The sequence below is a fragment of the Centropristis striata genome, chromosome 5 (assembly GCF_030273125.1).
Source record: "Centropristis striata isolate RG_2023a ecotype Rhode Island chromosome 5, C.striata_1.0, whole genome shotgun sequence".
NCBI classification, from domain to species: domain Eukaryota; kingdom Metazoa; phylum Chordata; class Actinopteri; order Perciformes; family Serranidae; genus Centropristis; species Centropristis striata.
Genome location: NC_081521.1, coordinates 36,653,892 through 36,679,371, shown reverse-complemented (window position 1 = coordinate 36,679,371; position 25,480 = coordinate 36,653,892). Strand labels below are relative to the sequence as shown.

General features: G+C 36.1%; 3 protein-coding genes across 7 annotated transcripts in view; all 3 read right to left on the bottom strand.

Moving 5' to 3' along the window:
- Nucleotides 1-861: 861 nt before the first annotated feature.
- Nucleotides 862-13,128, bottom strand: LOC131971743 (matrix remodeling-associated protein 8-like). The gene is made up of 10 exons (XM_059333320.1): nt 12,995-13,128; nt 7,723-7,749; nt 6,890-7,198; nt 6,692-6,793; nt 6,140-6,601; nt 3,462-3,617; nt 2,635-2,665; nt 2,467-2,546; nt 2,327-2,380; nt 862-2,203 (listed from the first exon to the last, which is right to left on the bottom strand). The coding sequence occupies exons 1-10, from the start codon at nt 13,020-13,022 to the stop codon at nt 2,178-2,180; spliced, it is 1,275 nt and encodes a 424-aa protein (XP_059189303.1). The 5' UTR covers nt 13,023-13,128; the 3' UTR covers nt 862-2,177.
- Nucleotides 13,129-13,931: 803 nt separating this feature from the next.
- Nucleotides 13,932-16,398, bottom strand: aurkaip1 (aurora kinase A interacting protein 1). The gene is made up of 4 exons (XM_059333472.1): nt 16,311-16,398; nt 15,273-15,372; nt 14,714-15,168; nt 13,932-14,226 (listed from the first exon to the last, which is right to left on the bottom strand). Exons 2-4 carry the CDS (start codon nt 15,316-15,318, stop codon nt 14,110-14,112), a joined length of 618 nt encoding a protein of 205 aa, XP_059189455.1. The 5' UTR covers nt 15,319-15,372; nt 16,311-16,398; the 3' UTR covers nt 13,932-14,109.
- A 3,004-nt stretch (nt 16,399-19,402) lies between these two features.
- Nucleotides 19,403-25,480, bottom strand: part of LOC131971343 (rap1 GTPase-activating protein 1-like) — a 54,320-nt gene continuing 48,242 nt past the window's right edge. For 4 of the 5 annotated variants that reach the window (XM_059332747.1, XM_059332749.1, XM_059332746.1 and 1 more), the window contains 7 exons: nt 25,065-25,174; nt 24,061-24,180; nt 23,820-23,955; nt 23,331-23,442; nt 21,593-21,672; nt 21,380-21,427; nt 19,403-21,087 (listed from right to left, as the gene is read on the bottom strand). In XM_059332747.1, coding sequence (XP_059188730.1) covers nt 21,419-21,427; nt 21,593-21,672; nt 23,331-23,442; nt 23,820-23,955; nt 24,061-24,180; nt 25,065-25,174 — 567 coding nt within the window. In that variant the 3' untranslated portion in view covers nt 19,403-21,087; nt 21,380-21,418. The remainder of the gene's footprint in view (nt 21,088-21,379; nt 21,428-21,592; nt 21,673-23,330; nt 23,443-23,819; nt 23,956-24,060; nt 24,181-25,064; nt 25,175-25,480) is intronic. The other variant, XM_059332745.1, reaches the window with a different exon arrangement.

Here is a 25,480-nt window from a genome sequence, read left to right as displayed (position 1 = left end):
CGGCCCTTTATGCCCATCTTATACAACACACTCATACTGTACAATGTACTGTACACAGGCAGGGAACAAAGAGCAAGTGGACATGCATTTCTGTTTCCTTTATTATTATTATTATTATTATTATTATTATTATTATTATACTGATATTGCAATAGATAATGAATGCGATTGCAATTAAAAAGAGGAAAGAGGTGAATGGAGAAACAATTTTAACACATTTTTACCATGAAACTTCCCCCATTTCATCATGAAGATTTGTTGTTGTTGTTGTTATTGTTGTTGTTGTTGTTGTTGTTGTTTTTAAATAACAAGTTTTCTAAATTCTATGACTAAATATGCAAATTAGGTATTATCTAATCCGAAATTTGGGTGAATTTAGGAGAAATCTACATACGCAAATAGACAAACAGCAGTAAAATTAAAAAAAAACAATGTTTCTGCCTGTAGGGTCTTGCCTTGAACTTAATATCAATTCCATTCACTACAATTAGATAATTACAGTATATTCCCAAAAAGCATATTATAATAAAAAAATACAATTGTGAAACAAATGGTGACATATATTTAGATCTGCTTCGTCATAATAACCCTATGGTACATTTTTTTTTATAATTTAATCAGAAATATGTCCTATAATATTGAAATAAAAAATAGAGCAGCAACACGGAGAGATTTGGTTGTGAAGCAACAAAAAGAAACATAAGCTGCATTAATTACTGAGGCTAATGTACCTCCCTCCAAGTTAATAAGCCTGTTAAATATTAGGTATGTCTATAACAACAATTACAAATGACAGCAATAATAATCAGGCATTAATTATATGACTGGAACAGCCTCATTATCGTGGATGTGACTGATCACCCCAGGAGAGAAAATAGGGAAGCATTGTATTAAACAGCTGGTTACAATGTCACATGAACTATACACTTTTATCCAAGTACCAACACAATGTTAATGCCTCTACAATTCCAAATGATAGTCAATTACTTACCCCAACTGTTGCTTTTCTCAGACTTTATATTATAATTTCATACCACAGTTTCATGCAAACATCAAGTAATATCTGTGGATCCCCCTCTGACAACCAGAACAAACAGTGATGAGTCTGTGGCCACCATTTTGAATCTTTAATAGATTAAATCTTATCTTATAAGAGACCAACATTAGAGTTTGTGCAAGTGAGTAAGAAACAAAAAGGAGAACAGGGCTAAGATAACAGTTAGTGATTTAGCATTACTGAGATAATAGACACTCTTCTTCCTGCAGTAAACCTCATAGAGCTATAGCCGCACATTTTATAACATTTTTGTACCTGTATCATTGACCAGTAGATTTAAATCAGTAATGAAAATTCAGTGTTTTACAAACCAGGGTCCTTTGCTTGATTCAAACAAGTACTGCACAGCCCATTACAAACCAAATAAATGGTTAAAAGATTCTCTTTACCTGAGTTTTGGTAGACTGAGCCTTTAGTCCATGGTCCTATAATATCACAATTTTTCACTTGATAATTCATCAATGAATAGATATATCCACTTGGGGGGAAATAATATTTGGAGAAGAATTTATGTCTGCATTTATAAAATATAAGTACCATATTTGTTTAAATGTGTTATTATCTATAGCTAGAAATGCGTGGCACTTGTTTCCAAACACTATCTGAAACTGTCTATGAACAGTAATATTTACCTTTGAAACATGATTTTTTTTTTTTTTTTTTAGAAATTACAGTACAGCAGAATTGGTGCAACAAGGAACATTATCAAATCGCTAAAAGGGAAAATAGCTGTGAGCTTGCAGCTCTGTAGGCATGCAAAGTATACATAACACATACTTTAATAAACAGCATGCAGCTTTGTAAAGATAATCAAATAAAAACAATGATAAAAAAAATGGCTAATATTCCACATATATCAACCAATGAATGCAAGAGTAAGGGTCAAATATAAGTTTAACCATATTGTTAAAACAGCTGGTGAAAATGCAAGTTATTTAAAAAATGACGTGTAAAAAAATTGACTTTGAGTGAAAAAGCTTAGTGTGTTAGAGTTACAGCAGAGGGAGCATTCCTCCTGTCCTCTCTTGGGTTTCCTCTTTTTCTTCCCTTTCTCTCCACGGTCCTTTACTCTTCCGGTGTTTGCTCTGGACCTGCCAGCAGCATCTCAGAAATATCGCACTCACTTCCACAGCTTCCCATCAAAGTCTGAATGAGGAGGTGGGAGGTGGACAACATATTAATAAAATGTAACGTTTCTTATCTGTGGCTGTAAATGCTATTGTTGCATGTTTATTTACTGAAATACAACTCTGCACAAAGTCTACTCACCCCTATTGCAGTCTTTGGTCATATCTCTCTCTTTCAGTAGGTTGTTTTTGTAGTCTGTGGATTAAAGTAAACATACAGGTTATGAGAAAGTACTTTAGAGAATGTGTGTTTACTGCATTTGTGGATGAAGCTTGCCGTACCTGAATTCAGAGGTTCTGGGTTACAGGCCCTCAGCTCTGTGCAGTCTAATGACATTTCTCCTCCACTCATCACATGCCCCCTGTACAGAAATATATATTGTTCTGCTTAGAACTGAATTCAGTTTAAACAGAAAATGGAACATGATTCATTGTATAGTAACAGCTTACCGATCAGATCGACTCAGGTCATATTCCAGACCTGGAAAAAAAGCGCAACAACCAATATCAATTACACTGTATTTATAAAAATGTGAAGATGTTTATTATTATTATTATTATTATTATTATTATTATTTTAAAATAGGCACTTGTCAAGCCAGGAAAGGGATGCAAAGGGATGGAAGATTTTGGGGAAATTTCCAGTTAATTTCCACACTTTCCATGGGAAGTTAAGCTGGGGAATTTTTTAAATATTCTAAATCAGAATTGTTGAAATGCATGGTAATTGGGGGTAATTTAAATTAACTGTATCATATCCAAACATAAATATCAACATTTTGTTCAGTCATAAGCAGACATCCATGTCAAATAATACAATTAAAAAACATGACATTTCATTTTAACATTTCATTTTAAGTAGAACTTTATCAAGTTTAATTATTTTATTGAATAATCACTTCTTTCATTGAACAAGAAAAACAATAAAAATGATCCCCACCCCTTCAAATATCACAAAAAAAAAGACCCAGTCAACATGTTAAATGAAGAGAGTCCCTCTTTCTCCAAAAAGTCCCATTCAATATGTAAATGTTAAACTGAACATGTGATGGAGGAATGCACAGTGCATGTTATTTATATTTATATTTATTTATATACAGTCTATGCTTGCAGTAAGCAGTGTGCTATGTGCATGTGATTGATGAGATGCCAGTTTATTCTTGTTTATTCCAATAAATTCACGTTAATTCCCATGGAAAGTTTCCACCTTTGAAAATTCCTGGAATCTTGCAACCCTAGTGATCTCACACACACACACACACACACACACATAATACCTCTCTTTTTGCGTCGCGTCAGCACAATGACAGCCACAACGATGAACGCCAGCAGTATGAAAGTTGCCAGGAAGTAGCCCAAATGCTGCACGAAATACCCTCGATGCTCAGGGAGGATGACGTTCACCACACGTGGACCCTCCACCTCTTCAGTCCCTATAGGGAGAACATGAATAACATAATTAATTACTCTATTGCCTCATATAGATAGAGCTTAGAGGATTTTTTAGTAAATACTGCACATGATAAATATCAAGAGAACTCAGAGAACTGTTCTTTCTGAAAATAAAAACAAAGCAAAATTATATTCTAACTGATATATTGGATTGTTGCATTTGACTAACATTATGGCTATAAACCCAGATCAAACTGAGATGTATTTCTACATAGCTAAAAACTGTGCTTCCCCCTGAGGCTTATTCTTTTTCATTTGTTTCCAAAAGCCAGAGAGGGAGAGCAGGAGTTAAATGTCTGTTCAGTGGTAATAACTTCCAGACCTGATGTCATGCAGCTGTTATTTTTTTTCCCTCCTCAGAAAAACACCGGGCTGACCAGAAAAGAGGAGGAGAAGTGTGAGGAAAAGAGAGACAGATTTCTGTTATGTGGTCTGTCTGTATGTCTGTATTAGTTTTCCATTTTCACATTTTCTCACAAACACAGAAGTCTAGTTTTGTCATGCATGGAAAATACATCTGTGACACTTTCAGCAGAGCTCTACAGTCTAAATACATATCTGACAACAGTGCAGGCAGCTCCCTGTTTCACAGTGAGATGATCTGTTTACGTAAGCTGTGGTGATAATTGACAATAATTATTGGAAACGACAAGCAGCAAAAATACACACTGGGTTTTGAGATGCAAGATCATAACAACTGCTGTCTATTATAAACAGTAATATACAATATAGACTACTGTACCACAAATACTTTTGCAGAATTACCATAATGCATGTTCACAGAGCAGCTGAAGGGAAATACTACGACAGTTTTGCAATTTCTTTCTAAATGCATATGCAGCCTGATCACAGAAACCAGATCACAGGAAAAAATTGGATCATGAAAAACATCAGACCTCTTCCTCTTGAATATTTATCTTAAGTATAGCGTTACTCTATGGTCTCTCATTAAAACAGCTAAGTTGGACACTAGTAAAACTAAGCGCCAGTGGGGAATTTATGATGAAAACATGCAATGTACCATCTCTGATCATGCTTTCAAAACCAGCCAGTCATGAAAAAAGCTGATTCTGACTTAATCATCCACCTCCTAAGTGGAAGCTTGGTTGGCAATTATCACCTGTCATTGTTTAGTGCGCCTAATGTGCACAGAACTGCAAAGAAATGGCCAAGGTCATTGTCTGTAGACCTCAGCTGTCACCAGAGCTGCAGCTGTGTCCCGGCAGTAGCCCATTTCCATTTTCTTGACACATCTGACAAGTGTGTATGTGTTAACGGCTATTTCACATATGCTGCACAGAGGTTAACTTTGCTCCTGTGGGATGTGCACTATTTGCAAGTCAATGAACTGAAGGGAAGCATCTTCATTTTCAGAAGATATAGAGATTTCTGTCATATTGCTGACAGCTCACATAACGCCCCCTTCATGAGTACAAAGAAATAATGTTCTATTTGCCACAGATAATTACAGAATTAAAGTGAAAAGCTCCCGTGACATTTGTAATTCCAGATGATCGCTGGCGCCTGAGTAAGCACAAACAACTTACTTTTAATCTAACAGACAAGTCCAGCAGTGCATAAAAAATAAGTGAATTCCTAGATGAGGTTTACTCAAAGGACGTGCAGGATGTTATCTGTCCATGTGTGCATTAATTCCCACATATTTATAGAGCTAACACATGGGCTGTCATCTTTTTTTTTTACAGTTGAGGAGGATCTATAGCCTGACACATACCTGCACCCCCCCTCCTTACTTTGCTCTTTCATGTCACAGCTGGCCCAGATGTTGAACAGATGTATCAGACTTCCTTTAACTGCTGGTAAACACTCTACCAGAGGCTGATACATATCAGCAAATAAACAGAGCAGAGTGGAAGAAAGAATAAACAAAACTCGAGATACTGTGTAACCAGTCTAGACATGTGGTTGGGACTTTTGGAAAATGGGGTCAAATGGAGGAAAAAAACAAGATAGAAACTCTCCACTCCCAAAATTACTGGCTGTTGGAGCCTACTCCGCTGCTCAGCGCAGTTAAAATGTCTCCAGCTGTAAATGAAAAAGCTGTAAAATGAAGAAAAAAAAGAGTCAGCACGGAAAATGAGACCACTTCCGTTGCACCCAATTTAAAGCTGTTTACTGTAGACAGCTTCTCGCTGCAAATAGCTGACACCAAAAACCATGATTTTTCAATTTGCAATGCTGAAATCACCATCGACAACTAACAGAAAGATCTTTTTCTTTCTTAACTTGCTCCTACATTCCTTCGACCTCCTTTTCAGCTCAATCACAAAAAAACAGAGAGGTCTGAGTAGAGCATTGGCAGAGGAGAAGAGGAACTGATTTAACTGACCAACTATGTCTATAATAATAACAAAAAGCCCAGGAGCTGTGTTGTCACTCTATGCACGATTCCTCTGAGAAACCACATGGGGAAAAACATTAACCCTTACTAGAATGTGGAAAAACAAAGTTTTAGTCATGTGTCTCTTGTTGTTTGACTTACTTGGCTCTGGCACGTCATTCTGGAAGACTCTGGGTGGTGTACTGGGGACGGACGGAAGTGGAGGTGCCACAGTGAGCCTGAAGATGCGTCTCTCATGCAGACCACAGTAGTGGTGATGCAGGTGGCAGGAGTACAGGCCTTTATCAACAGGCCTTAGGTCAGGAATGGACAGCGAGAAGTCCCCTAAAGTAAAAGCATCCGGCTCTACACTCATCCTGTTCTGTCCAAAGCGTGGCCCATAATCACGCCGCTCTCCGGAAGCATAGAGGTCCACGAGGCGGTCAGCCCTATCAGGACGCACTCCTGGGGGCTGGAAGTCCCAGTGAGCCACCTGCTGCTGGTCCTCCTGGAGGCCGTCTCTCCACAGTGGGCGTCGGTTCACACAAGACAATACCACCGACTTGCCCAACAAAACCACAAACACAGTCTTCTCTCCATCCCAGTAACGTTTCTCTTTTCGAGCTGGAAACACATCAGTGTGAAATACATTATTATCTCATCTGTCTCATGCATCCTGAGTCATGGAATATCATTACAATAAGGACAACTCACGTGACTTTGTGACGTTGAGCTGGAATTTAATGGACTGGTGAATCTGGCAGTAGTGATGATGCAGATTACAAGTATAAACTCCTTTGTCAGTTGTGACCACGTCTAAAAAAAAAAAGCATCCAGCCAACCGTGAGATTAAATAACAAACGAAAGAGTGAAGAATTCATGGTGCTACTTAAAAGTTTAGGGAAGTCTCACTGTTTATGATGAGGGAGAAGTTGCCATCATCGAAAGCAGTCTCTGGAACAGAAACGCGTCCCTTGTTGAAGCTGTTGTAGAGCCTCTGGCGTGTCCCGGGGGACATGTCCAGGACTCGCTCTGAAGCATGTTCTGGGCTGCTGCGCACCAAGTCCCAGTGTACCACCCTCTGACGGTCCTTCAGTCTGTCCTGCGTCCACACCATGCGGGGGCTGTGGCAGGGCAGCACGGCCTTCGACCCTGCAGGGAGGGTGATGTTCTTGGCCTCCACCACCACACCGAGCGTGTTGCTGCCGCTCTGACTCAATGCTGTGACAAAGACGTGAACACATGGCTTCAGAGATCAATACAGCAACGACAGAAAGAGAAGCAAAAAACATGAGTTACTCTGCATTAACCCATTGAAGCCTGGAAAGCGGATACGTCATTTTGTAGTATTTGTATAAGCTCTCAAATACTTTTTGAATTTCATTTCTATCTGCTACAGAGGCTGAAAAATCTATTATTTAGTAGAAGCGTTGACACTTCTGTTGAATTTCCAGAAAAACTTCAGGCTTTAGGGGCTTATTTTAAAATCGCCCAGAGGTTTTACAGGCGTTTTAGGCGTCAATGGGTTAAACAAAATTACATTTTATTCCTATTACTTGTAGTGCTATATATCAGTCTAGATTGTTTGGTGTGAGTTGTAGAGTGTAGGAGATATAGGCCATAGATATGTCTGCCTTATCTCTGATTCTAGATTGATAAATTGCACTACATATAAGAGAAAATATTTTTATTTTAGGATGAACTGTGCCTTTAAAATAGTGCATTACGAAACCAAAAAGTCTTACCTCCTGGCAGGAAGAGCACAGCAACAACTGAAACAGAGAAAAACATGTGATTAGAGTTGCATCCTGCTGAAACACTTTTCATACTTGCTGAGATGTTACAGATCCCGGATTAAGTCTTGAGAAATATTTAGAAGATTAAGAACAAAATGTGGAGGTGGAGGTTCGAGAGTTCTTTGACCTGGCCTCACCCGCCAGTGAAAAGATTTCAGTGCTGGAACAGATGTGGGTTCAGTGAGAGGACTGTTTAAAATAACAGAGGAAAACTGGAGAAACAAGGACACGGTAAAAAGGAAAGATTTTTAGAAAGTTCCACCCAGGAATACAACCAGATGTCAACAATATCTTCTGGAAATATATTTTACTGTTTGTGTTTTCCCACTCTAGAGATTTCTCTAGAGATTTTCTAGAGATTGTAGGAATTTTCCTACAGCGCATTTGCTATTTCTAATGTATTTTTTTCCCACAGTGCTATTTCGTCGTGTGTTTACTGAAGGGCCAGCAGAGATGCATGCAGCCAAAGCATACAGAGCCTCTATTCATCCAGGCTGCTGCTGGCTTGTTGCAAGGCAGTGAACTGACGAGATGAAGAAGGCTGCTATTCAGCGCGTACTTCAGTCACACTGCCTGGTGTCAAAACCAAACACCTGTGTATTTTTACTGTCCAGGTAATGGGTGCTGTGAACTATACAGGCTGGAGGTGCAGAGCCTTCAGCCCGGCGGTACGTGTGGATAAATTTAGAGCATGAAAAAATATAAGAATAAAAGCAGGATTATTTTGAACTCCAGTAACTGAAGATCAGAAGACAATTAAAAAGGATAAGCCTAGACTAAATTATGAAAGCAAAATCAGGATAAGCACTCAAATAAGAGTATGTATTAAGAAGATTTTAAAGATGTTATCAACTCAGAAAACCTGATTTCCTTGGGCAGGCCCGGAGCATTGAGGCCCAGACTGTAAAACTCCCATCTCCTCTGGTTTTATACGCCGGCCTCTGGAACAGTTAAAAGACCTCTGCCCGAGGAGCTCAAACTACATACAGGCTTGTACGCCTCTACAAAGTCAAAATTTAGAGAGAAGTGTGGCCATGAAGAGCCTTAAAATTCTAAAACATTCTGAACAGAAAACTGGTGTGCTGTGGTAACAGCTGTCAGTTCTCGTCAGTGGTGGAATGTAAATAAGTATATTAACTTCAGTACAATTTTGAGGTATGTATACTCTACTTGAGTATTTCCATTTTTTTTAACTTTATACTTCTACTCCAATACATTTTGAGGCATATATTGTACTTTTAAGTCCATTACATTTAGCCGACAGCTTTAGTTACTTTAAGTCATTGAAATAAGCCCTACCTTGAGAAAATGAAAATGCTGCTTAAATACATGCATCAATAATAATAAACCAATAATATTTTTCTACATTTAACAATTTAAGTGGGACACTGTCCAAATAAAGAGTACTTTTACTTTTAATACTTCAAGTAAATTTACATTTAGTACATTACTTTTGTACTTTTACTTAAGTAAGTTTTGAAATAATTACTTTTTCTTGTAGTGAAGGAATTCAGTGTGGTATTAGTACTTAAGTAAGGGATCTGGATACTTTTTCCATCACTGGTTCTAGTTAAAGGTTCTGTACAGTTTGTAGTCCATCAATAAAATCAAGGCAGGTAAAGTTTTCGAGTAGTTTTAAATATTGAAATACTGGATTTTTGCAATTAAGCTGTTGCTTAAACTGAATGCCTCAGTAATATTAATATAATTACACTGACAGGTGACTTTTTTTTGTTGTTGCTTTTTTTCCAATTCATAAGGAAGAGAATTAGGTCCAGGTAGAGGAAAAAATAATGAGGAGGATTTTTTTTTTAAATGACAAGAATAAAGCCAAATCGCTGAGAATAAAGATGAAATACAATATCGTCATTTTGACTTTTTCTGGAATTGCTTAATGAAAAAAAGACTTCCTCCTCTCATTCATTTTTTTGCCTACCTGGCTCCAATCCTCTTTCCATAAATGCAGAACCTGTAATGGAGTATTTTTTATAATATATTCAGTTTTTCAGTGTACTTTTATCACTGACACTGATGGTCCCAAGCAAGCTGCACAGGTGTAAGGTTATTTCACCTCATATGTGAGCACAGGCATCAGACACATGAGGGTGCTTGTTTCACCTCATCCAAACAATACTTCATGCAGTGATTTCATACCAGATGGTGTATAATAATACTTTAAGCTGAGCAGAATTATTTCAGCACACACACTGGCATCGGAGAGGAGACCTCATGCTGGAAAACTTGGGTTTTCTAATGAAGGCTATAAACTTTCCTGCAGAAGGTAAAACAAAGTATCCTAACCACTGTAATTTTCTCTCATGTCTCCTCCAGTCACACACACACACACACACAGGCGGCTGACTCACAAGGCTGGTTTAACACTAAAGACTTAACAATGTGCTATTGAGTGACCAGCTCTAATAACAGGCATTTAGCAAATCACTGCCAATTCACTGTTGTCATTTGTTGCCCTTAGGAATCACATGGAGAATCACTTAACAGAATGCCATCCACGAGGTAAAACGAAAAAGGTTTCAACTCAAACACAAAGCATGTGTTCACTCAGCAGAATTTCTGTGATTCACGTCTGTTTTTGTGTGAGTAAAGTTTACTCACCAGTTTAGAATAAATCAAACAAATGTGTCCAGCTGCAGATTCGGCTAAATATACAGACATTCTCAGATGCCTGAGAAAGCCGACTGACTCTTCTGTTGAGACACTCATGGTTACTAAGAGATTAGTCATGTTACAATTGAAAGTGTGTTTCATTATGTTGGTCATCATAATGATATACTATACCGTGATATACAGTTTCCTTGAGAGTTAAAAGCTTGTTAAATGTTTTTCTGTGCTTTGCTTTCTACAGATTTATATGAATTTGATTTTACGGAGTATATTATTGTCAATATATATATTTTTCTTCATAGAGCTTAACAGAGCTCAGTTTGGGACCACAGATGTGCAGGATCAGGTGAGTTCTTCATGTATTTCAATGGTTCAGCGTACTCAGATCATCTACTTCAGTAAAAGTAGCGATACCTCAGGATAGAAATACCAGTAAAAATCCTGCATTCAGAATTGTAATTCTGTAAAAGTACAAAAGTATGAGCATCAACATATAGGCTACTTAAAGTAAAGGAAATGCATTAATGTGAACAAACTTTTAATGTTTTAACTGGTACTATACATACACTGCTGGGTAGCTGTGAGCTAACCAACAGGATCAATGACATTTGAATTTTTTTTTCCATTAATTTAATTTAATGATTAATCCAACCCTTGAAAGTAACTACAATAATCAAATAAATAGTGGGGCATTTTCCCTCTGACATGTTGTGGACCACCACTTCTTGGTCACGTTTAATGTATACCTTATCATTCCTGAGTGTCTTAGCTGTAAAAGCAATTTAACCCTCTCAAACATATTTTTACTTTAAAAGATCCCTAAAATGATGCTGTATCTAGCTGTCTATCATAAAGAAACTGTAAAAACAGGCATTATCTGCAACATTTGAACTTCCATCCAGATAGTCCTTGAACAGATAATGGGTTACGAAAGTTTCCATTAAAAAAAGTAACCAAAACTAAGCAAAATCACTTTATTCTATGTCTCATTTAAAATGATGCAAAAAAAAAGGTTTGGAATAACTACATCCTAAAAACAATAAATTGTGTGCTCCTCAGCCACACTGTGAGGCCATGATTGTTGCTGCTGAGACAAACGGTCATGTGACAAATATTCACTGAAAATCAGACAGACCTGCAGGCTGTTTACACAGAGCAGAGAGGAGAGGACAGGAAAGGCTGCAAGTAGAAGTTGTAAAAATGTCAAGTCAGGTGATGTCAAATACTACTTGTGTTTATTTATTTATTTTACGATGCATGTCATTATGACTACTATGACTACTATAACACTGCACAATATGTCTTGTAGACAGGATTGTGCTGATTCCATAGAGGTGCATGACCTGTATAACCTATTGCAGTGAAATACAAGGCTACAGTGAATAAAATGTAAAATGAGCACACACAAAATTGCCCTAAATTGGCTTGGGGTTCAAAGGGTTCATAAATATACATTGGAAGCATCATCTCAGTGTGTGGGCACATCATCTAACTATAAAAATCTTACGTGCTGTGTCCGAGCATAACAGTTTACCTTTCGGTGACCTTGTCCTTTTCTGTCTTAAATGAGTAGCCTATTATTTTCTCAAAACAGTAATTCTGATCTACTCCATGCCCTGTTGTCTGTGGCCGGTAATTGAGCCACCATAAATATGGTTGGGGTGGTAATCCCCCTCCTCCACGTCGTCCGGACTCAAAGCAGCCCACTCGTGGTGAAACACTCATTACTGACACATATAATGACTGGGTGCCGGATTGTGCTGACTCCTGCACTTAGACCGCAGTTAACAAGAAACACATTGGGATGAAGCCACAAAAAATCCCACGTAGCCTACAGACACACACACACACACACACACACACACACACACACACTATCAACAGGCAGAGGCCGTGCAGTGTTACTGTATATGCAATGCTCCGTTTCACTTTTAATTCCATGAAGCTGCATGCATTGTATTTACAGAGCTCCGAATATTTCAAAATAAAAGCTTTCGAAGGAAATTTAAAACTGGCATCTTGAGTAACATCACTTACACATGAAATAGTTTTAGACGAGATAGATGCACATAAAGCTGGGTTTCAATACAATGAAAATTAAGAAAAAAATGTGCCATTGAAATAATAAAAATGTCGAAATGTTTTTTTTGTTGTTGTCAAAATACATTAAACTTAAATCTCTTAAGTTCATAAATAAATAAATAACAATGATAAAAGATTTGGGGTTTTAAATGGTTGCTGTGTTAACAATAAATAAATTGTAGGCCATACAAGCAGAAAAAAGATGAGTACATAAAAGATTATAGCCTACTGCAGTTACCACCATCTTTTAAAAAAAAAGGAAACAAAAAAATAATTCAAGCTTTCGTTGGGTCAGTTTTATATCTTGTATTTCAAAGATATTGAGGAAAGAATATTCTTTAAAATAAGATATTTGCAGTACAGCAGCAGCAGCAGCGCAGATCTGAGAACTGAGTGGCTTTCGGCTTTTGTTCCCAACAGGCTCAAACTAACCTGGATCCAATTATAGAACAAAGAAAGTTTCCTCGGTTTATTTTCTCCCCTTTTAAAAAAGTAAGAAAAGTGGAGAACTTACTGTGAAGGAGAGTCATTTCGAGGTGCATCTTCTTCTCGGGCTGACAGCGAGAGGTATCAAGCCTGTCAGAGGCGGTGTGCGCAGAAATTGATAAAACAAGAACTTCAAGTTCAGCGAGCAGCGGCTCAGCTGTATTGTGTTGTGTTCCTGCAGTCTGGAGCCTTCACACGCTCCGCCTCCGCCAGCCGATGAAATCCAACACTCCGGTGCTGCAGTCTTGACGAAAAACATGTGTTGTCGAAGGCTACCATAATAAACGTTTAAAGGTTTAGTATAAATCCATAAAATATCAATTTGCTATTTAAATGCGCTGAAGGTACAATCCTTCAAATTGAAGGTGGCCGCAGCTTAGAGCAAATTCCAATTCATATTATTTTAACTTTCTATCAGAAATTGACAGGTCTTATAATTCACAAACACTACAAAAAATAGTGTTGATACTTTTGTAGTTTTTTACAGATGATAGTCTTATTTTTTCCATTCTTAACAAATGCTTTCCAAGTATCAGCCACTTGAGTTAATAAGATATCAGTAATTTATACGGTTGTAAATCAGTCTTTTGGCTAAACCTCAACACAAGGAAGGGATTAGAGATGATCCTTACTCATTTCCCCCTTTTTCATCTTAGAAAATCCTGGTTTCTGCATTAAAGAACTCAAAGGAAGTCCTTTTAACTTTGAGGATTATAATTAAAAGGTTTTTATTGTGCTAATTTTATTTAAAAGGGGCCACACAGTTAACTGAGATTTTGGTGCTCTAAAGACAACTAAAGTAAATTAAATAAGCATTGACATTGGAAATTACAGTTTGAGTGACTTTTTTTTATGATTTGGCACAATGCTGCCATCCACAGTAAGAAAAAGAAAAAGTAAAATGTCCTGTAATTCTATCTGGAAAAAAATAAGGCAGAAACAGGAAATGACAGCATACAAAGAGAACGGCTTGACAGAGAACGATCTTTATTAGATTATGTACACTGTGTTAAAAATAATTGTACACATAGGGACTATGTCTTCATCACTGAAACACACTTCAATTAAGCTGCAAAGCACAGAGTAAACTGATGGTGTGGTGTCCAGAGATGCAACACAAACTTGAATCATCGCCAGTGTCTCTCAGTCCCTTTTGTTTCCATGATGTTTGATAAAGATCTGAGGTGCATGCCATCCCTCTGGAGCCTTCTTCAGTCCAGCTCGTTTCCAAATCCTCTTCAGATCCTTCTCAAATAGTTTCTGCACAGGAAAAAAGCACAAGTTTACAGAATAAGTTAATATATAATATATAAATAGGTTTATTTTGTTAGATTGACCTATTTAGAGTATATACTGTTCCATAAAGCAATTTCAACATAGTTCAAGCTCAGTTACTATTGCAACTTTGTGTTGGGAAGCTAATTTAATTTGCTTTATGGAACCAAATTAATTGAAAATGAGTCAGAAATAAGCCTGATTTATTTGGCAAAGTCGATTTATGGAACAGGCCCAAGGTTTACAATAATTCTATACATAACGAACATCTATTTTTAAGCTTCGTCAACTCTCATATGATAAAAATTGAGTAACACAATTACATTGAAATATTATAATTGTTGGGTATGTCCTTCAAATTAGCTCATCCTGATGAAAAATGAAAATAAAAGGAAAATGTGTCCAAACAGAAAGAAACACTTGTTTATTCAGTATCACAGAGTCTCTTTTAATGAAAAGGAGAAGCTCTCACCTGCTTCTTCTTTCCCCTGCCCTCCATCACTCTCTTCCTCAAGAATTTAGTCCGTTTTTGCAGCTTCCTGTATTTATGACGGTTCATCATCCGTCGTCGGATCTTCAGAACATTCTTACAACTAAGGGGTGTTGCTGAACCCTCCCCGTCCTCCATAACAGGAACAGAAAGGGGGGGCAGCACCTTCTCTTCCAGCAGCTCTACGTCCTCCTGCGGCTGAGCGGACTCCAGCAGGGGAGGAAGGGAGTAGCGCAGGGAGAGCCAGCTCTCCAGAGGACTTACTGACAATTTACGTGGCACAAGAGCCTCTTCCAGTTCTGGCTCCAGTTGTACCCATCGAGGAGGAGGTGTGTTGTCTGCTGCTGTTGCGTAGTTTCTAAGTTTGTGTTGCAGTGAAGAGCAGTAGGCAGGTTGTACACATCCATTCAAAATTTCTCCATGGGCTTGAAATGCACCTGGTCATTAAAGTGAAATAAACAATGTCATCTTGAGTAACATTAAGCAGGAATTATAATTTAAAAAGAAATAAATGGATGAATGGATATTTGTTCACACTTACATGTTGCTCTACGTAATAGACGGGGGACAAGTTTTGAAGTAAACATGGTTAATGATCATCGAAATAAAGTCATCTGGAATTAGTTGGCTGGTCGCCGGACCTGTGGGCAGGAGCAAGAGAGTATATGTTGGTCATCGATAGAAAATCAGTTACAGAAAGATCTTTACTGTCATATTACTCAAGTAAAATTAAATTGAGGACTGCTTCTCTCCATGCATTTAGAGAGAAATATACATACAGTACCAGTCAAAAGTTTGGACACACATTCTCATTCAATAGTTTAAGTGTATATTATATTAAATCTTTTACAATTTAAATGTATATCAAATACATCAAAACTATGGTGGAACACATGTAATTATGTTGTAAAATAAACAGTGTTGAACGAACCACAATGTTTTATATTTTAGAAGAATCGAAAAATCTGGAACTTAATAGTTTCTTATTTGTTCTTTCATAGTTTTGATGCCTTCAGTATTAATCTATAATATTAATAATATTAATCAATGTTGAAAATGATAAAAAAATAAAGAAAAACCATTGAATGAGAAGATGTGTCCAAACTTTTCACTGGTACTGAATATAAATATAAACATACAAACACATTCTATTAAAAAATATGTATGTGTGTGTGTGTGTGTGTGTGTATATATATATATATATATATATAGGCCTACAAGACAAAAAATACAAGCAGGAAAAGGCAAACAACAGGACCAGCATCTTAAAAGCTTTCAAACTAATTAATGAACTGTCGCAAAAAAATAATGGCCCACAATTTTATGTATTTGATCCATTTATCATAGAGACATTAAAAATAAATATATGTTTTTTAAAACCCCAATGGATTAGCATTAGATACCGGGTGCTCACCTTCTGGTTTTTGCTAATGCTAGCTAGCAACGTAGCTCCGCTTTGGAAGCGTGAATGTCACTATAATACCTCTAAAATATTATAGCTAATAATGTTTCAGCTTATCAACAATTTGGCAGCATGAACAAAATCATTTAAGTTGTTTCCCAGAGAGCGTCACTTTACCTTATTATCTTTGACCGGGGTTTTGGTCTTCAATGTGACTCTCGAAGACTACTTCCGGCTTGAGCAACACGAATTATTCGCGCTTCCTGTTTTTCATAGCGAACAAAGGTTCCGCTGGAGCAGCTCTATAATGTTTGATCCAGTTTAGCTTAAAAGTAAAGTAAAAAATAGAATAAAAATTAAAAAAATTATAGCATAATGTCACACCACTCATCACTTCACCCACAACATCATGCTCAATTCCTTGCTTTTATCCTGTGCATTTTTTTTCTGTATATTTTTCTTATTTTATAGTACAGTTCAGTTCTGCTACACACCATTTTCAGTTATCCTGTGCATTTATCCATCATGGACATATGTATAATTGAAAGGTGCATATAGTGTTCATAGCTATTGTATTTTTATTTTTATTTTTCTCTTGTTTTTCTCTTGGAAATAGTGTGTCTTATTTTACTATTGATTTTATTTATCACTAAGTAACCTCTGTTGATGTTTTTAAACTCTTATGCTAATGTAACAAGTACATTAAGTTCTTAAAGAAACTAATAATAATTATAATAAAAACAAGAAGACACAAATATAAATAAATAATATGTATGATTTTATTCAGATGCTTATAGCATTGTTGGACCGTTATATGTTTTTATTTTTTATTTAACCTTTATTTAACCAGGGAATATCCCATTGAGATTAAGAACCTCTTTTTCAAGGGAGCCCTGGTATTTACCATTGTGATATAAAGTTAATAAAATTAAAATTTTTGATCATTTAGACTGCTGTGTGGACCTATGATTAGCAACATGTTGTAGGCAATTAAGGCTTGAATGACTCCACTGGAGGGCACCAACAATCTAAGCAGCAATAGATGCAAATTAACCATTGACTCCTCAGTTTGTCTGTATAAAGCTCAATAATGAATTAGAGGAATTAGAGGCCCAGAGGAAATAAATGAGACAGAAAATGTATTTGTTGCCCTTGCATAAACACGAGATGAGTAAAGGGGATTTGGTGTTTATACAGTTTTTATACAGTTTTATGCAAAATAGAAAAAAAAATAATTTGTAAATGACCGCTATGAAATACCAAAGAGTTTAAAATAATGCTGTGTAGTATTAAAAAACACAGGTGTAAATAACAAAAGAACGAGAATTAGATATTTTGTACTGCTAACATTCCCATTTTATTGTTTCCATCTATTTCCCCAGTATTACCAGTATTTATATTAACACGGTATGGTGTGTGTTTATTGTCTGTATTTCAAACATGAAACAATGAAACAACGCACGTCCTCACAGCTTGCTGCTGCTGTTTATGCACAACTACACTCTACAACTGACCTTCACTTTGCAGGCTAACCTTTTTTATGTCACTTGTTATGTTTTTGCACATATTCAGGCACTTATTAGCATAAAAACAAAACATTCAAAGTATTCAGAACTGACTAGAAAAAAGAACATTGTCTTTGTCATTTGTGTTTTGTTTTCCGACTATAAAATTGCATATTTCTAAGTTTATGAAGTGCTATAAACATATTAAAAGCATCCCTTTGTTGTTTTGTTGGTACATACATTTGGAAACCCCATTGCAGTCAGTCTTATTTCCTTTTGACTCATTAAACCACAAATATGTTTCTTCCTTGCATGTGGCACAGTTGTATAAGAAGGGAAGCCTCCACTTTTAGATTGCTCTAGTTTTACATACTTGTGGGCAGCCACATCAAATCATTTATTCATGGGGCTTTCTCTCTTAGCTTTCATTAAGACGGTGGGAAGTGGAACATCTACAGTTTGTAGGCATTTCAAAGGAGAGATTTTTCACTATGTGGCATTCAGAATATTGTATTTCTGTGCAAAAAAACAGAACAAAAAATAGTTACAATCAGAGAACAAGTGACTTGATGCAAGGCAATAAAGTGTAAAGTTCTCAGGGCATTTATTTACAATAAAAACAACAACAACAAAACATTCATTTCATTGTAAATCCTGCTGGCTATGAACTATTTGCTTTAATATCTAGACTTTGTCAGTTTGTGATGATAAGGCAACTGAAATGATCAGCAGGATGTACTGTGAGATTTCCCTTTTACAGAACAGTCTGAATAGCTTTTAAAATATTTCTCTTCTACAAAAATCTCTCAAAATAATATCCAAAAGTAAAGGTACGAGAAATAAAACAATAAATTGTTAACTTGGCAGTAATTTCAAGGTGTTGGTCAATCCCATTTTGTATCAATGGCCTATACATTATATATCTATTTACAAAATCAGTAGTTGTATTTAGAGTTATTTTCTCACTTTCAAAGCAAATAAATATTCACTGTGTTATTATAATTGCATTGCAAATTCACTGCACTGAAAGAGATCTGACCAGTGAAGTAGACAGATTTACAGATGACAACATTATAGTTTACTCTAAAGCAACACATACAGTATAAGCATATGGTGGGATGCTGAATGTAGTCACCATAGAGGTACAGTATAACAGATGCACGCCATTAATTCCACTTCAACAGGAACCAAATCAATAAATAAAAACACATATTAGAGAGAAAAACATTATGTCTCCTCACCAACAGACACGACTGACAAAGCAGTTAGATCAGTCATTGATGCATATATCCATACATTAGCGACTATACAGACAGTGCTGAAGTATAACATCATTGCAACACCATTAAAATAAAAAACTGGTGAAAAATGAAATTCTGAATATATTAACTTTACAATAATCTAATACTGCAATCCCATTATTGGATGCAGAACACATTAGTCACAGAGTGAGGTAAAATAAATCTGAGGGACAAAGAAATTGCATGTTTAAGTTTTAAGGCCATTTCATATTATCTACAATACGTTTCTCTTCACTGTGACCTCTGATGGTGTTTGAAATCTAATCCTGTGGAGATATAAGGGACAGGGTGCAGTTGTTTTAGCTAGACAGTCCTTTTTTTGGATTTTACCCAGAAAATAATCATGTTTAATAGCATCCAGCAGAACAATTCTATATCACATTAGATATTTTGTTTAAAAAATACCTCTCTTTGATGCTGAATATTTGGCATTGCGTATATATTAGAGATATTTTTTGAGCGGAAACCTTTGTTGATTTGTTAAAACTGCAAGCAAAAGTCGTTGTCAAAATCTCCTCAAAGAGCACTGTTGTAGCCAGCAGTGAGATAACTTAAGGTTTAATTAGCCGACTGACCAATCACTTCCTCGAATACCGTTTTGAATGACTTTTTTAATTTGCTCTGAAGTCTGTTTCACACTGCTGGTTTTGCAGCTGAAAGAATGAGGCTCAAATTGTCATACACGGCATGTATAAAAGCCCACGTAATAATTCAAAGCAACACATTAATTTAATGGAATACACAAATGTAATTATAGATCTACTCATGCCCTCGATGGGGCAGCGATCTTTCAGCTGCAACACCAATGGTGTGACACAGACTTGCAAATAAATAATAAAAATAATTCAAAAAGATAAATAGCCTTACTTCCAGGCTATTTATTCCAGTACAATAAGTAGCAGTCATGTGTGATTGCTGTCCTTCCTGCTATTGGCAGCTGTACCTGTGCTGCGTTTAGCCTCAATCATGTGATTAACTTACACTACCGGTCAAAAGTTTTAGAACACCCCAATTTTTCCATTTTTTATTGAAATTCAAGCAGTTCAAGTCAAATGAACAGCTTGAAAAGGTACAAAGGTAAGTGGTGAACTGCCAGAGGTAAATAAAAAAAGGTAAGGTTAACCAAAACTGGAAAATAATGTACATTTCAGAATTATACAAGTAGGCCTTTTCAGGGATTAAGAAATGGGTTAACAACTTAACTCTATGGAGTCTTGGGCTATTTTGTCAATTTTTTAATTCTTTTCATGTCTTTGTAAGTCATTTTGTGTCTTTTGGTGTCTTTTTTTGTCATTTTGTGTTTTTTTTTGTGGTCATTTTGTGTCTTTTTTTAGTCCTTTAGTTCAACGTAAAATGTGATTTTGAATCTTTTTTTTAATTTCAAAACACTTTCATGCTCAATAAAGAATTTTAAATGTTGCAAATGTGCGTTAATTTCAGAGTAGACTGAGACATTAAACTGCATCATTTTCAATTAAATTCTGGAAAAGTTGGTGTGTTCTAAAACTTTTGACCAGTAGTGTATATGTATTTGTCTTATGTTATATTATGCTCTTTGTTTGTAAGAAATGTCCCTCTGCTGCCAGTTGACTTGTCCATATCTGTGATTGGTCAAACACCGCCCCTTCCATGTGAGCACACTTATGACTAGTTTGGGAAACCCAGGTTGACTTGCAGAGTTGATAACCACTGTCATGTGAGACTTATTGTTAAGTTTAGTGAAGCCAGATAACAAAAAAAGATGCCCTGGGTATGTTGAACTCTCTTCGTAGTACACAGTTCAACACAATAAAATTATAAAACCAAACTTTTACATTTGTAAATAAAATGTGCACTTTTGAAACAAAAGGTGTGGTAAAAAAACAACAACCATACAACTAGGCAACAGATGTGTGACCAGGCAAAGAAAAGAGTGGAAGGAAACAACACTGTGCAAAAGCTGGCCCCTCTTTGTGCGTTATTCTCCCAAATGTCCTGCAGGCTTCTGGATACGCTGCTCTCTGGCCCTCACTGAGCAGCAGACCGGCCAGGCTCCACCTGCCTTTTCTCTCCTTTCTCTTCTTCCTCATCTTCGTCCTTCTTATCCTTTGTGATGGCGAACGCCTGCACTTGTCTCACCTCCCAGTGGGATTGTGACTTATGGGAATGCTTTGGAAAGAAAAGAGAAGTCTGGTCAAAACTTAAAACCTTAAAACCTATGAGCTGATATCATATCATTGACAAAAAAAGGTATTTGCCAATACATCTATATGTCTTGATTGTATTTATTCATTAGTAACATTGACAAGCATTATGATTAAAATAAGAAAATACCTGAATATACTGAACATGTAAGCATCATTTGGTTTGCTAATTATGAATATAAAGTATATCTGGTCCAACTGTCCATAGTTTATATCTGTAGATTGAGACTATGAGTGGGAACTGAGTAAACTCTAACCTGAAGATGGAGATCCAGGATACAACCAGATGGGTGGAGTTAACAGTTCTGCACACAAAGATGCAAAAACAGCAATAAAAAACACAAAGAAGAACCACGGAACAGCAGCAACATCACATAAGCATCTTTTTAAAAAAGTCAATTAAAAAGTCATGCAGAGCAACAAAGATGAGCTAAAGGTAAATGTTACAGCTTAGTCCAGGTTTGACTCACCGATGAGGACTGATGATCGTGTGGTCGTTCCAGTTTGATACGGACGTCTGTCCCCTTCCCTCGTTCAGGTTTACTGGGCCCTGCAGGATCAGTCAACGCTGTATTTAACCAGTCATTTACTCTATGTCCATTGCAGATTGACTTTGAAATGGGGTGGAATGTAACTAAGTATATATAACCTCCTGAGACCCAAGCTTTTGTTTTGTATGTATTGTTAGTTTCTCCTAGATATTTTGGATCAGTAGGATCTGATTAGTACCAAAACTAAGCATTGTCTTTGAACAGGAAGTGGTTTTTGAAAAAAAAATTATGGGTTAATTTTACTGTACAACACAATGAATTCACTAGTTTATAAAGCTATTTATTTCCTTACATTTACACCCTCTCATTTAAAGAACGATCGTAAAAGTCTATTCGTTCTCAAATGAGTACTTCCTAATTAGCAGTGTTGTAGCTTGTTGCTAATGCTAAAAAATAGTCAAACTACAAACACTACATTATTAAGCACAAATAAACAAGTTTTAACCATAAAATCTGATCAGTTTTTGTACCTGGTCCACTTTTTTCTGGGGATAAGCTTGATAATTGACTTTACCAAGATGCTGCCATTTGATTTTTATACTGATTAATGCATTGACTACTGAGGACAACAGCTCATAGTTAAGCAAAATTAAGTATAAGGTCCAGCAAACCTAAAATTAAATGTCCACATATGAGGACGCAGGGTCACAGGAGGTTAATCTAAGTATTGAAGTATACATTTGACTTGTACTTTACTTGAGGATTTTTTACATGCCATTTTCTACTTCCACAGGGAAATTTCGTAAACTTTTTACCCCACAAAAAAATAATCAAACAGCAGTAGTTACATGTCATTTAGAAATTCAAATATTTGCATACAATACATATAAAGAGCTTATAAAATATTATGTGCTTAAATGAATTAAACTACGCTACAGTACCTGTACAGCTGAAACGATTAGTTGATTAATCAGTAAGTTGAGGGTCAGAGTAGTACTAAAGTAGTACAAGTACTAAAAATGTGTACAAAAAAGTGAATACGTTGTGTATTTAAAGTGTATATTTACAATTTGTACTGAATTTTATGTAGGTTGAAAAGAATGTGCAAATCATTGCATTCGGTTTTTTAATCACGTTTTTTATTAAGTGTTTTGGAATTGGGGTTGTAAGTGCACAATGGGAATACCTTCTCTATCACTGTGCATGAGTTAATTATGTGTTGTTGTTTTTTACCATTATCATGAAGTATTGGTAACACTTTACAATAACCATCATTTATAAATGGTAAACAAATACATAATTTATTGATGTTTAACTAACTAAATCATTTATAAATGGCAAATAGATGGTATATTAATGTAAGTTTATAGTTACTTTACCATCAGCAAACAATTGAATTATAATTAATAGTTTATTAATAGTTTTAGTTGCACTCATTTAAACATTTTTAACACCATATTAAGTATGTTAATGATTTTTGAAATGATTCATATACCTTTAAGAAATTGGTTGAAAACATTTAAAGATTAAATATGTATAGCACTTTGTAAATGTTAATAATTGGTTTATAAACCATCTATAAACATTATTTAGTTGGTTATTGTAAAGTGTTACCGAAGTATTTATATGACTTAATAAAGAAATGAACAAATATACAAATATAGTCATTTAAAAGGAGCCATTATTTCTTTTACAAACTTCTTGGGACCTGTCTCACCTGGGGAGCTACCGCGACTGGTGGTACTGGTGCTGCTGACGCTGTCCTCCAGCCAGGTGCTGTAGGTCAGTGAGTCTCTCTTGTGTGGCGTCCCGGCAGACGACAGACTCTCCTGCAGGAGGCGCGGAGGAGAGACACACCAGAACATGCTTGTATATTGGACTTAAAGACAAACTTGACATAACTTGACATAATGTCTCTGCCATGTCTCTACACTGTCAATCATTATGTGCTGTGTGTGAGTCTGAGTGTGTTTGTGTGCGTGCATGGCTAAATGCGTGTGTGCATGTTTGTGTATGTATACTTACAGATGTGTATGTGGGGGAGGGAGGGGTGGGTTTTGTCATTTTTATTGTTTGTTTTTATTCTTATTTTTTGTGTTGCATTTTTATGTATGAAAAGCGCTATATAAATAAAGTTTGATTTGATTTGATTTGATAACTTGTATGCACTTGTCCTGTTTCCTCACAGGCTATATATAGCACTCACCATGCCTGTGTCATAGTCCTCTGTGGCCTCCGTCTCGTTCTCCTCCACCACGCTGGCGAAGCTGCTCGCATTGGAGGAGGAGCGTGACAGGTCGTGACCCTCGGGGATGGACGGGGCCCTGCTGCCAAGATAAGAACTGCACCCTTGGTTATCTCACTCACACAAACACGGGTATGGCTATATTCTACAATCAATATATCCATGTCATGTAATAAGGTTGTAATCTGTGTGTCATACACACCTGTTCTTCGTAGTTGTGAGCACCTCAGGGGAGCTCTGATTGGACGAGTTGTCAGATTTGGGGTCTTGGGAGACGTGGCCGCTGTCGGGGGTCTTCTGGGTGCTTGGGGAGCTCTCTCGACTACATGAGACATTTGGGACAAAAAATCAGGGAAAACAAATCTGCTGTAATATAGAAAAACAAATCAATAAATGTACATGAGCTCACACTCTGTATAACTATCATTAATGCATTGTAATTTAACAGCTAATTAAACTTTAGCTATTATTTATTTTACTGTTACAAAGCATTAAATTATGTGATTGATTATGTTATTTAAAAGTTTGCTGTCGCACACAAAATGTGTATATTAAATATTTGTCAGTGATGGTTTTTAAAACCATCTATAAGCATTATTTTGATGTTTATTATAGAGTTGGAACTGATGATTATGATACCTTGTTAAAAAGGTTAATAAAGACTTAAACATCTATAAACATTGTTTATATAGATCACCAATAAAATATTTAATGGAGCAGAATTGTAAATGAATGCTTTATAAACCATTTAAAATTATTACAAAGCATTGGTTGCAATTTTATAGAATATATAAATATATATATATTGTGTTGCAAATATCTGGTCAATAGATTTAATATTTTATTTATAGAGGCTTCACAAACAATTTCTTAAAGGTTTGCAAATCGTTTGGTAATATTTAACAAATACTTAATATAAATGTAAATGATAATTAATATAAATAAGATCTATGCAACAATTAACTGTTAATATAATGTACATTAAAGCCTTGCTAATAATAAAAAATATATATTATTTTGCATTTCATTGTTTGTTAAGTGTAAAATATTTTTCTGCTAAAGTTTAATTAACTATAATAAACATTGATTAATCGATATTATAAAGGGAGTAAATTATTACACTTAGGGATTACAAGACTTTAGATACAAAATACAAAATGGTTCATGGGTGCACATAAAAAAAATCCAGCATAAATCTTTCCTTACCTCTTCTCGTGGACTTCTTGGATGTTTTCAATACCAATGGCACTGCTTCTCCTGGAGCTGAAAGGACCAGACTTTTTCCTGGTCGGGCTTTTCCCCGGGATTATCAACGACTGCCGGGGAGAGAGAAAACACAGTCAGAGTCAAAATACATCTAATACCTTAAATATCTTTCAGTATATCTATAGCTTATCAATCTATTTATTTATTACTAAATGGATTTAATGCTTATTTTGACTTTGAAAGTGTATTCAGCCGGGAGAAAAGGCTGAGCAGTAACATTACTGCCTTCAAGTTGTTACTATGATGAAAAAAAGAAAGTTAAAATATGCACTTAGCGGCTTAATGTCAAGCCCCGGTGCCAGTCTTTCAGCCAGAGCAGAGCACACTAAGGCGGGAGATGAAAGATGGATTTAAAG

Coding starts and splice junctions, on each gene's coding strand:
- aurkaip1 (XM_059333472.1), bottom strand. CDS start 15,318: ATGTTTACTTCAAAACTTGTCCCCCGTCTATTACGTAGAGCAACAT. Junction 15,169..15,272: donor TCTATTACGTAGAGCAACAT/GTAAGTGTGAAC, acceptor TTTAATGACCAG/GTGCATTTCAAGCCCATGGA. Junction 14,227..14,713: donor GCAGGGGAAAGAAGAAGCAG/GTGAGAGCTTCT, acceptor TTTCCTGTGCAG/AAACTATTTGAGAAGGATCT.
- LOC131971743 (XM_059333320.1), bottom strand. CDS start 13,022: ATGCACCTCGAAATGACTCTCCTTCACA. Junction 6,602..6,691: donor GCTCAACGTCACAAAGTCAC/GTGAGTTGTCCT, acceptor ATGTGTTTCCAG/CTCGAAAAGAGAAACGTTAC. Junction 3,618..6,139: donor GAATGACGTGCCAGAGCCAA/GTAAGTCAAACA, acceptor TTCTCCCTATAG/GGACTGAAGAGGTGGAGGGT.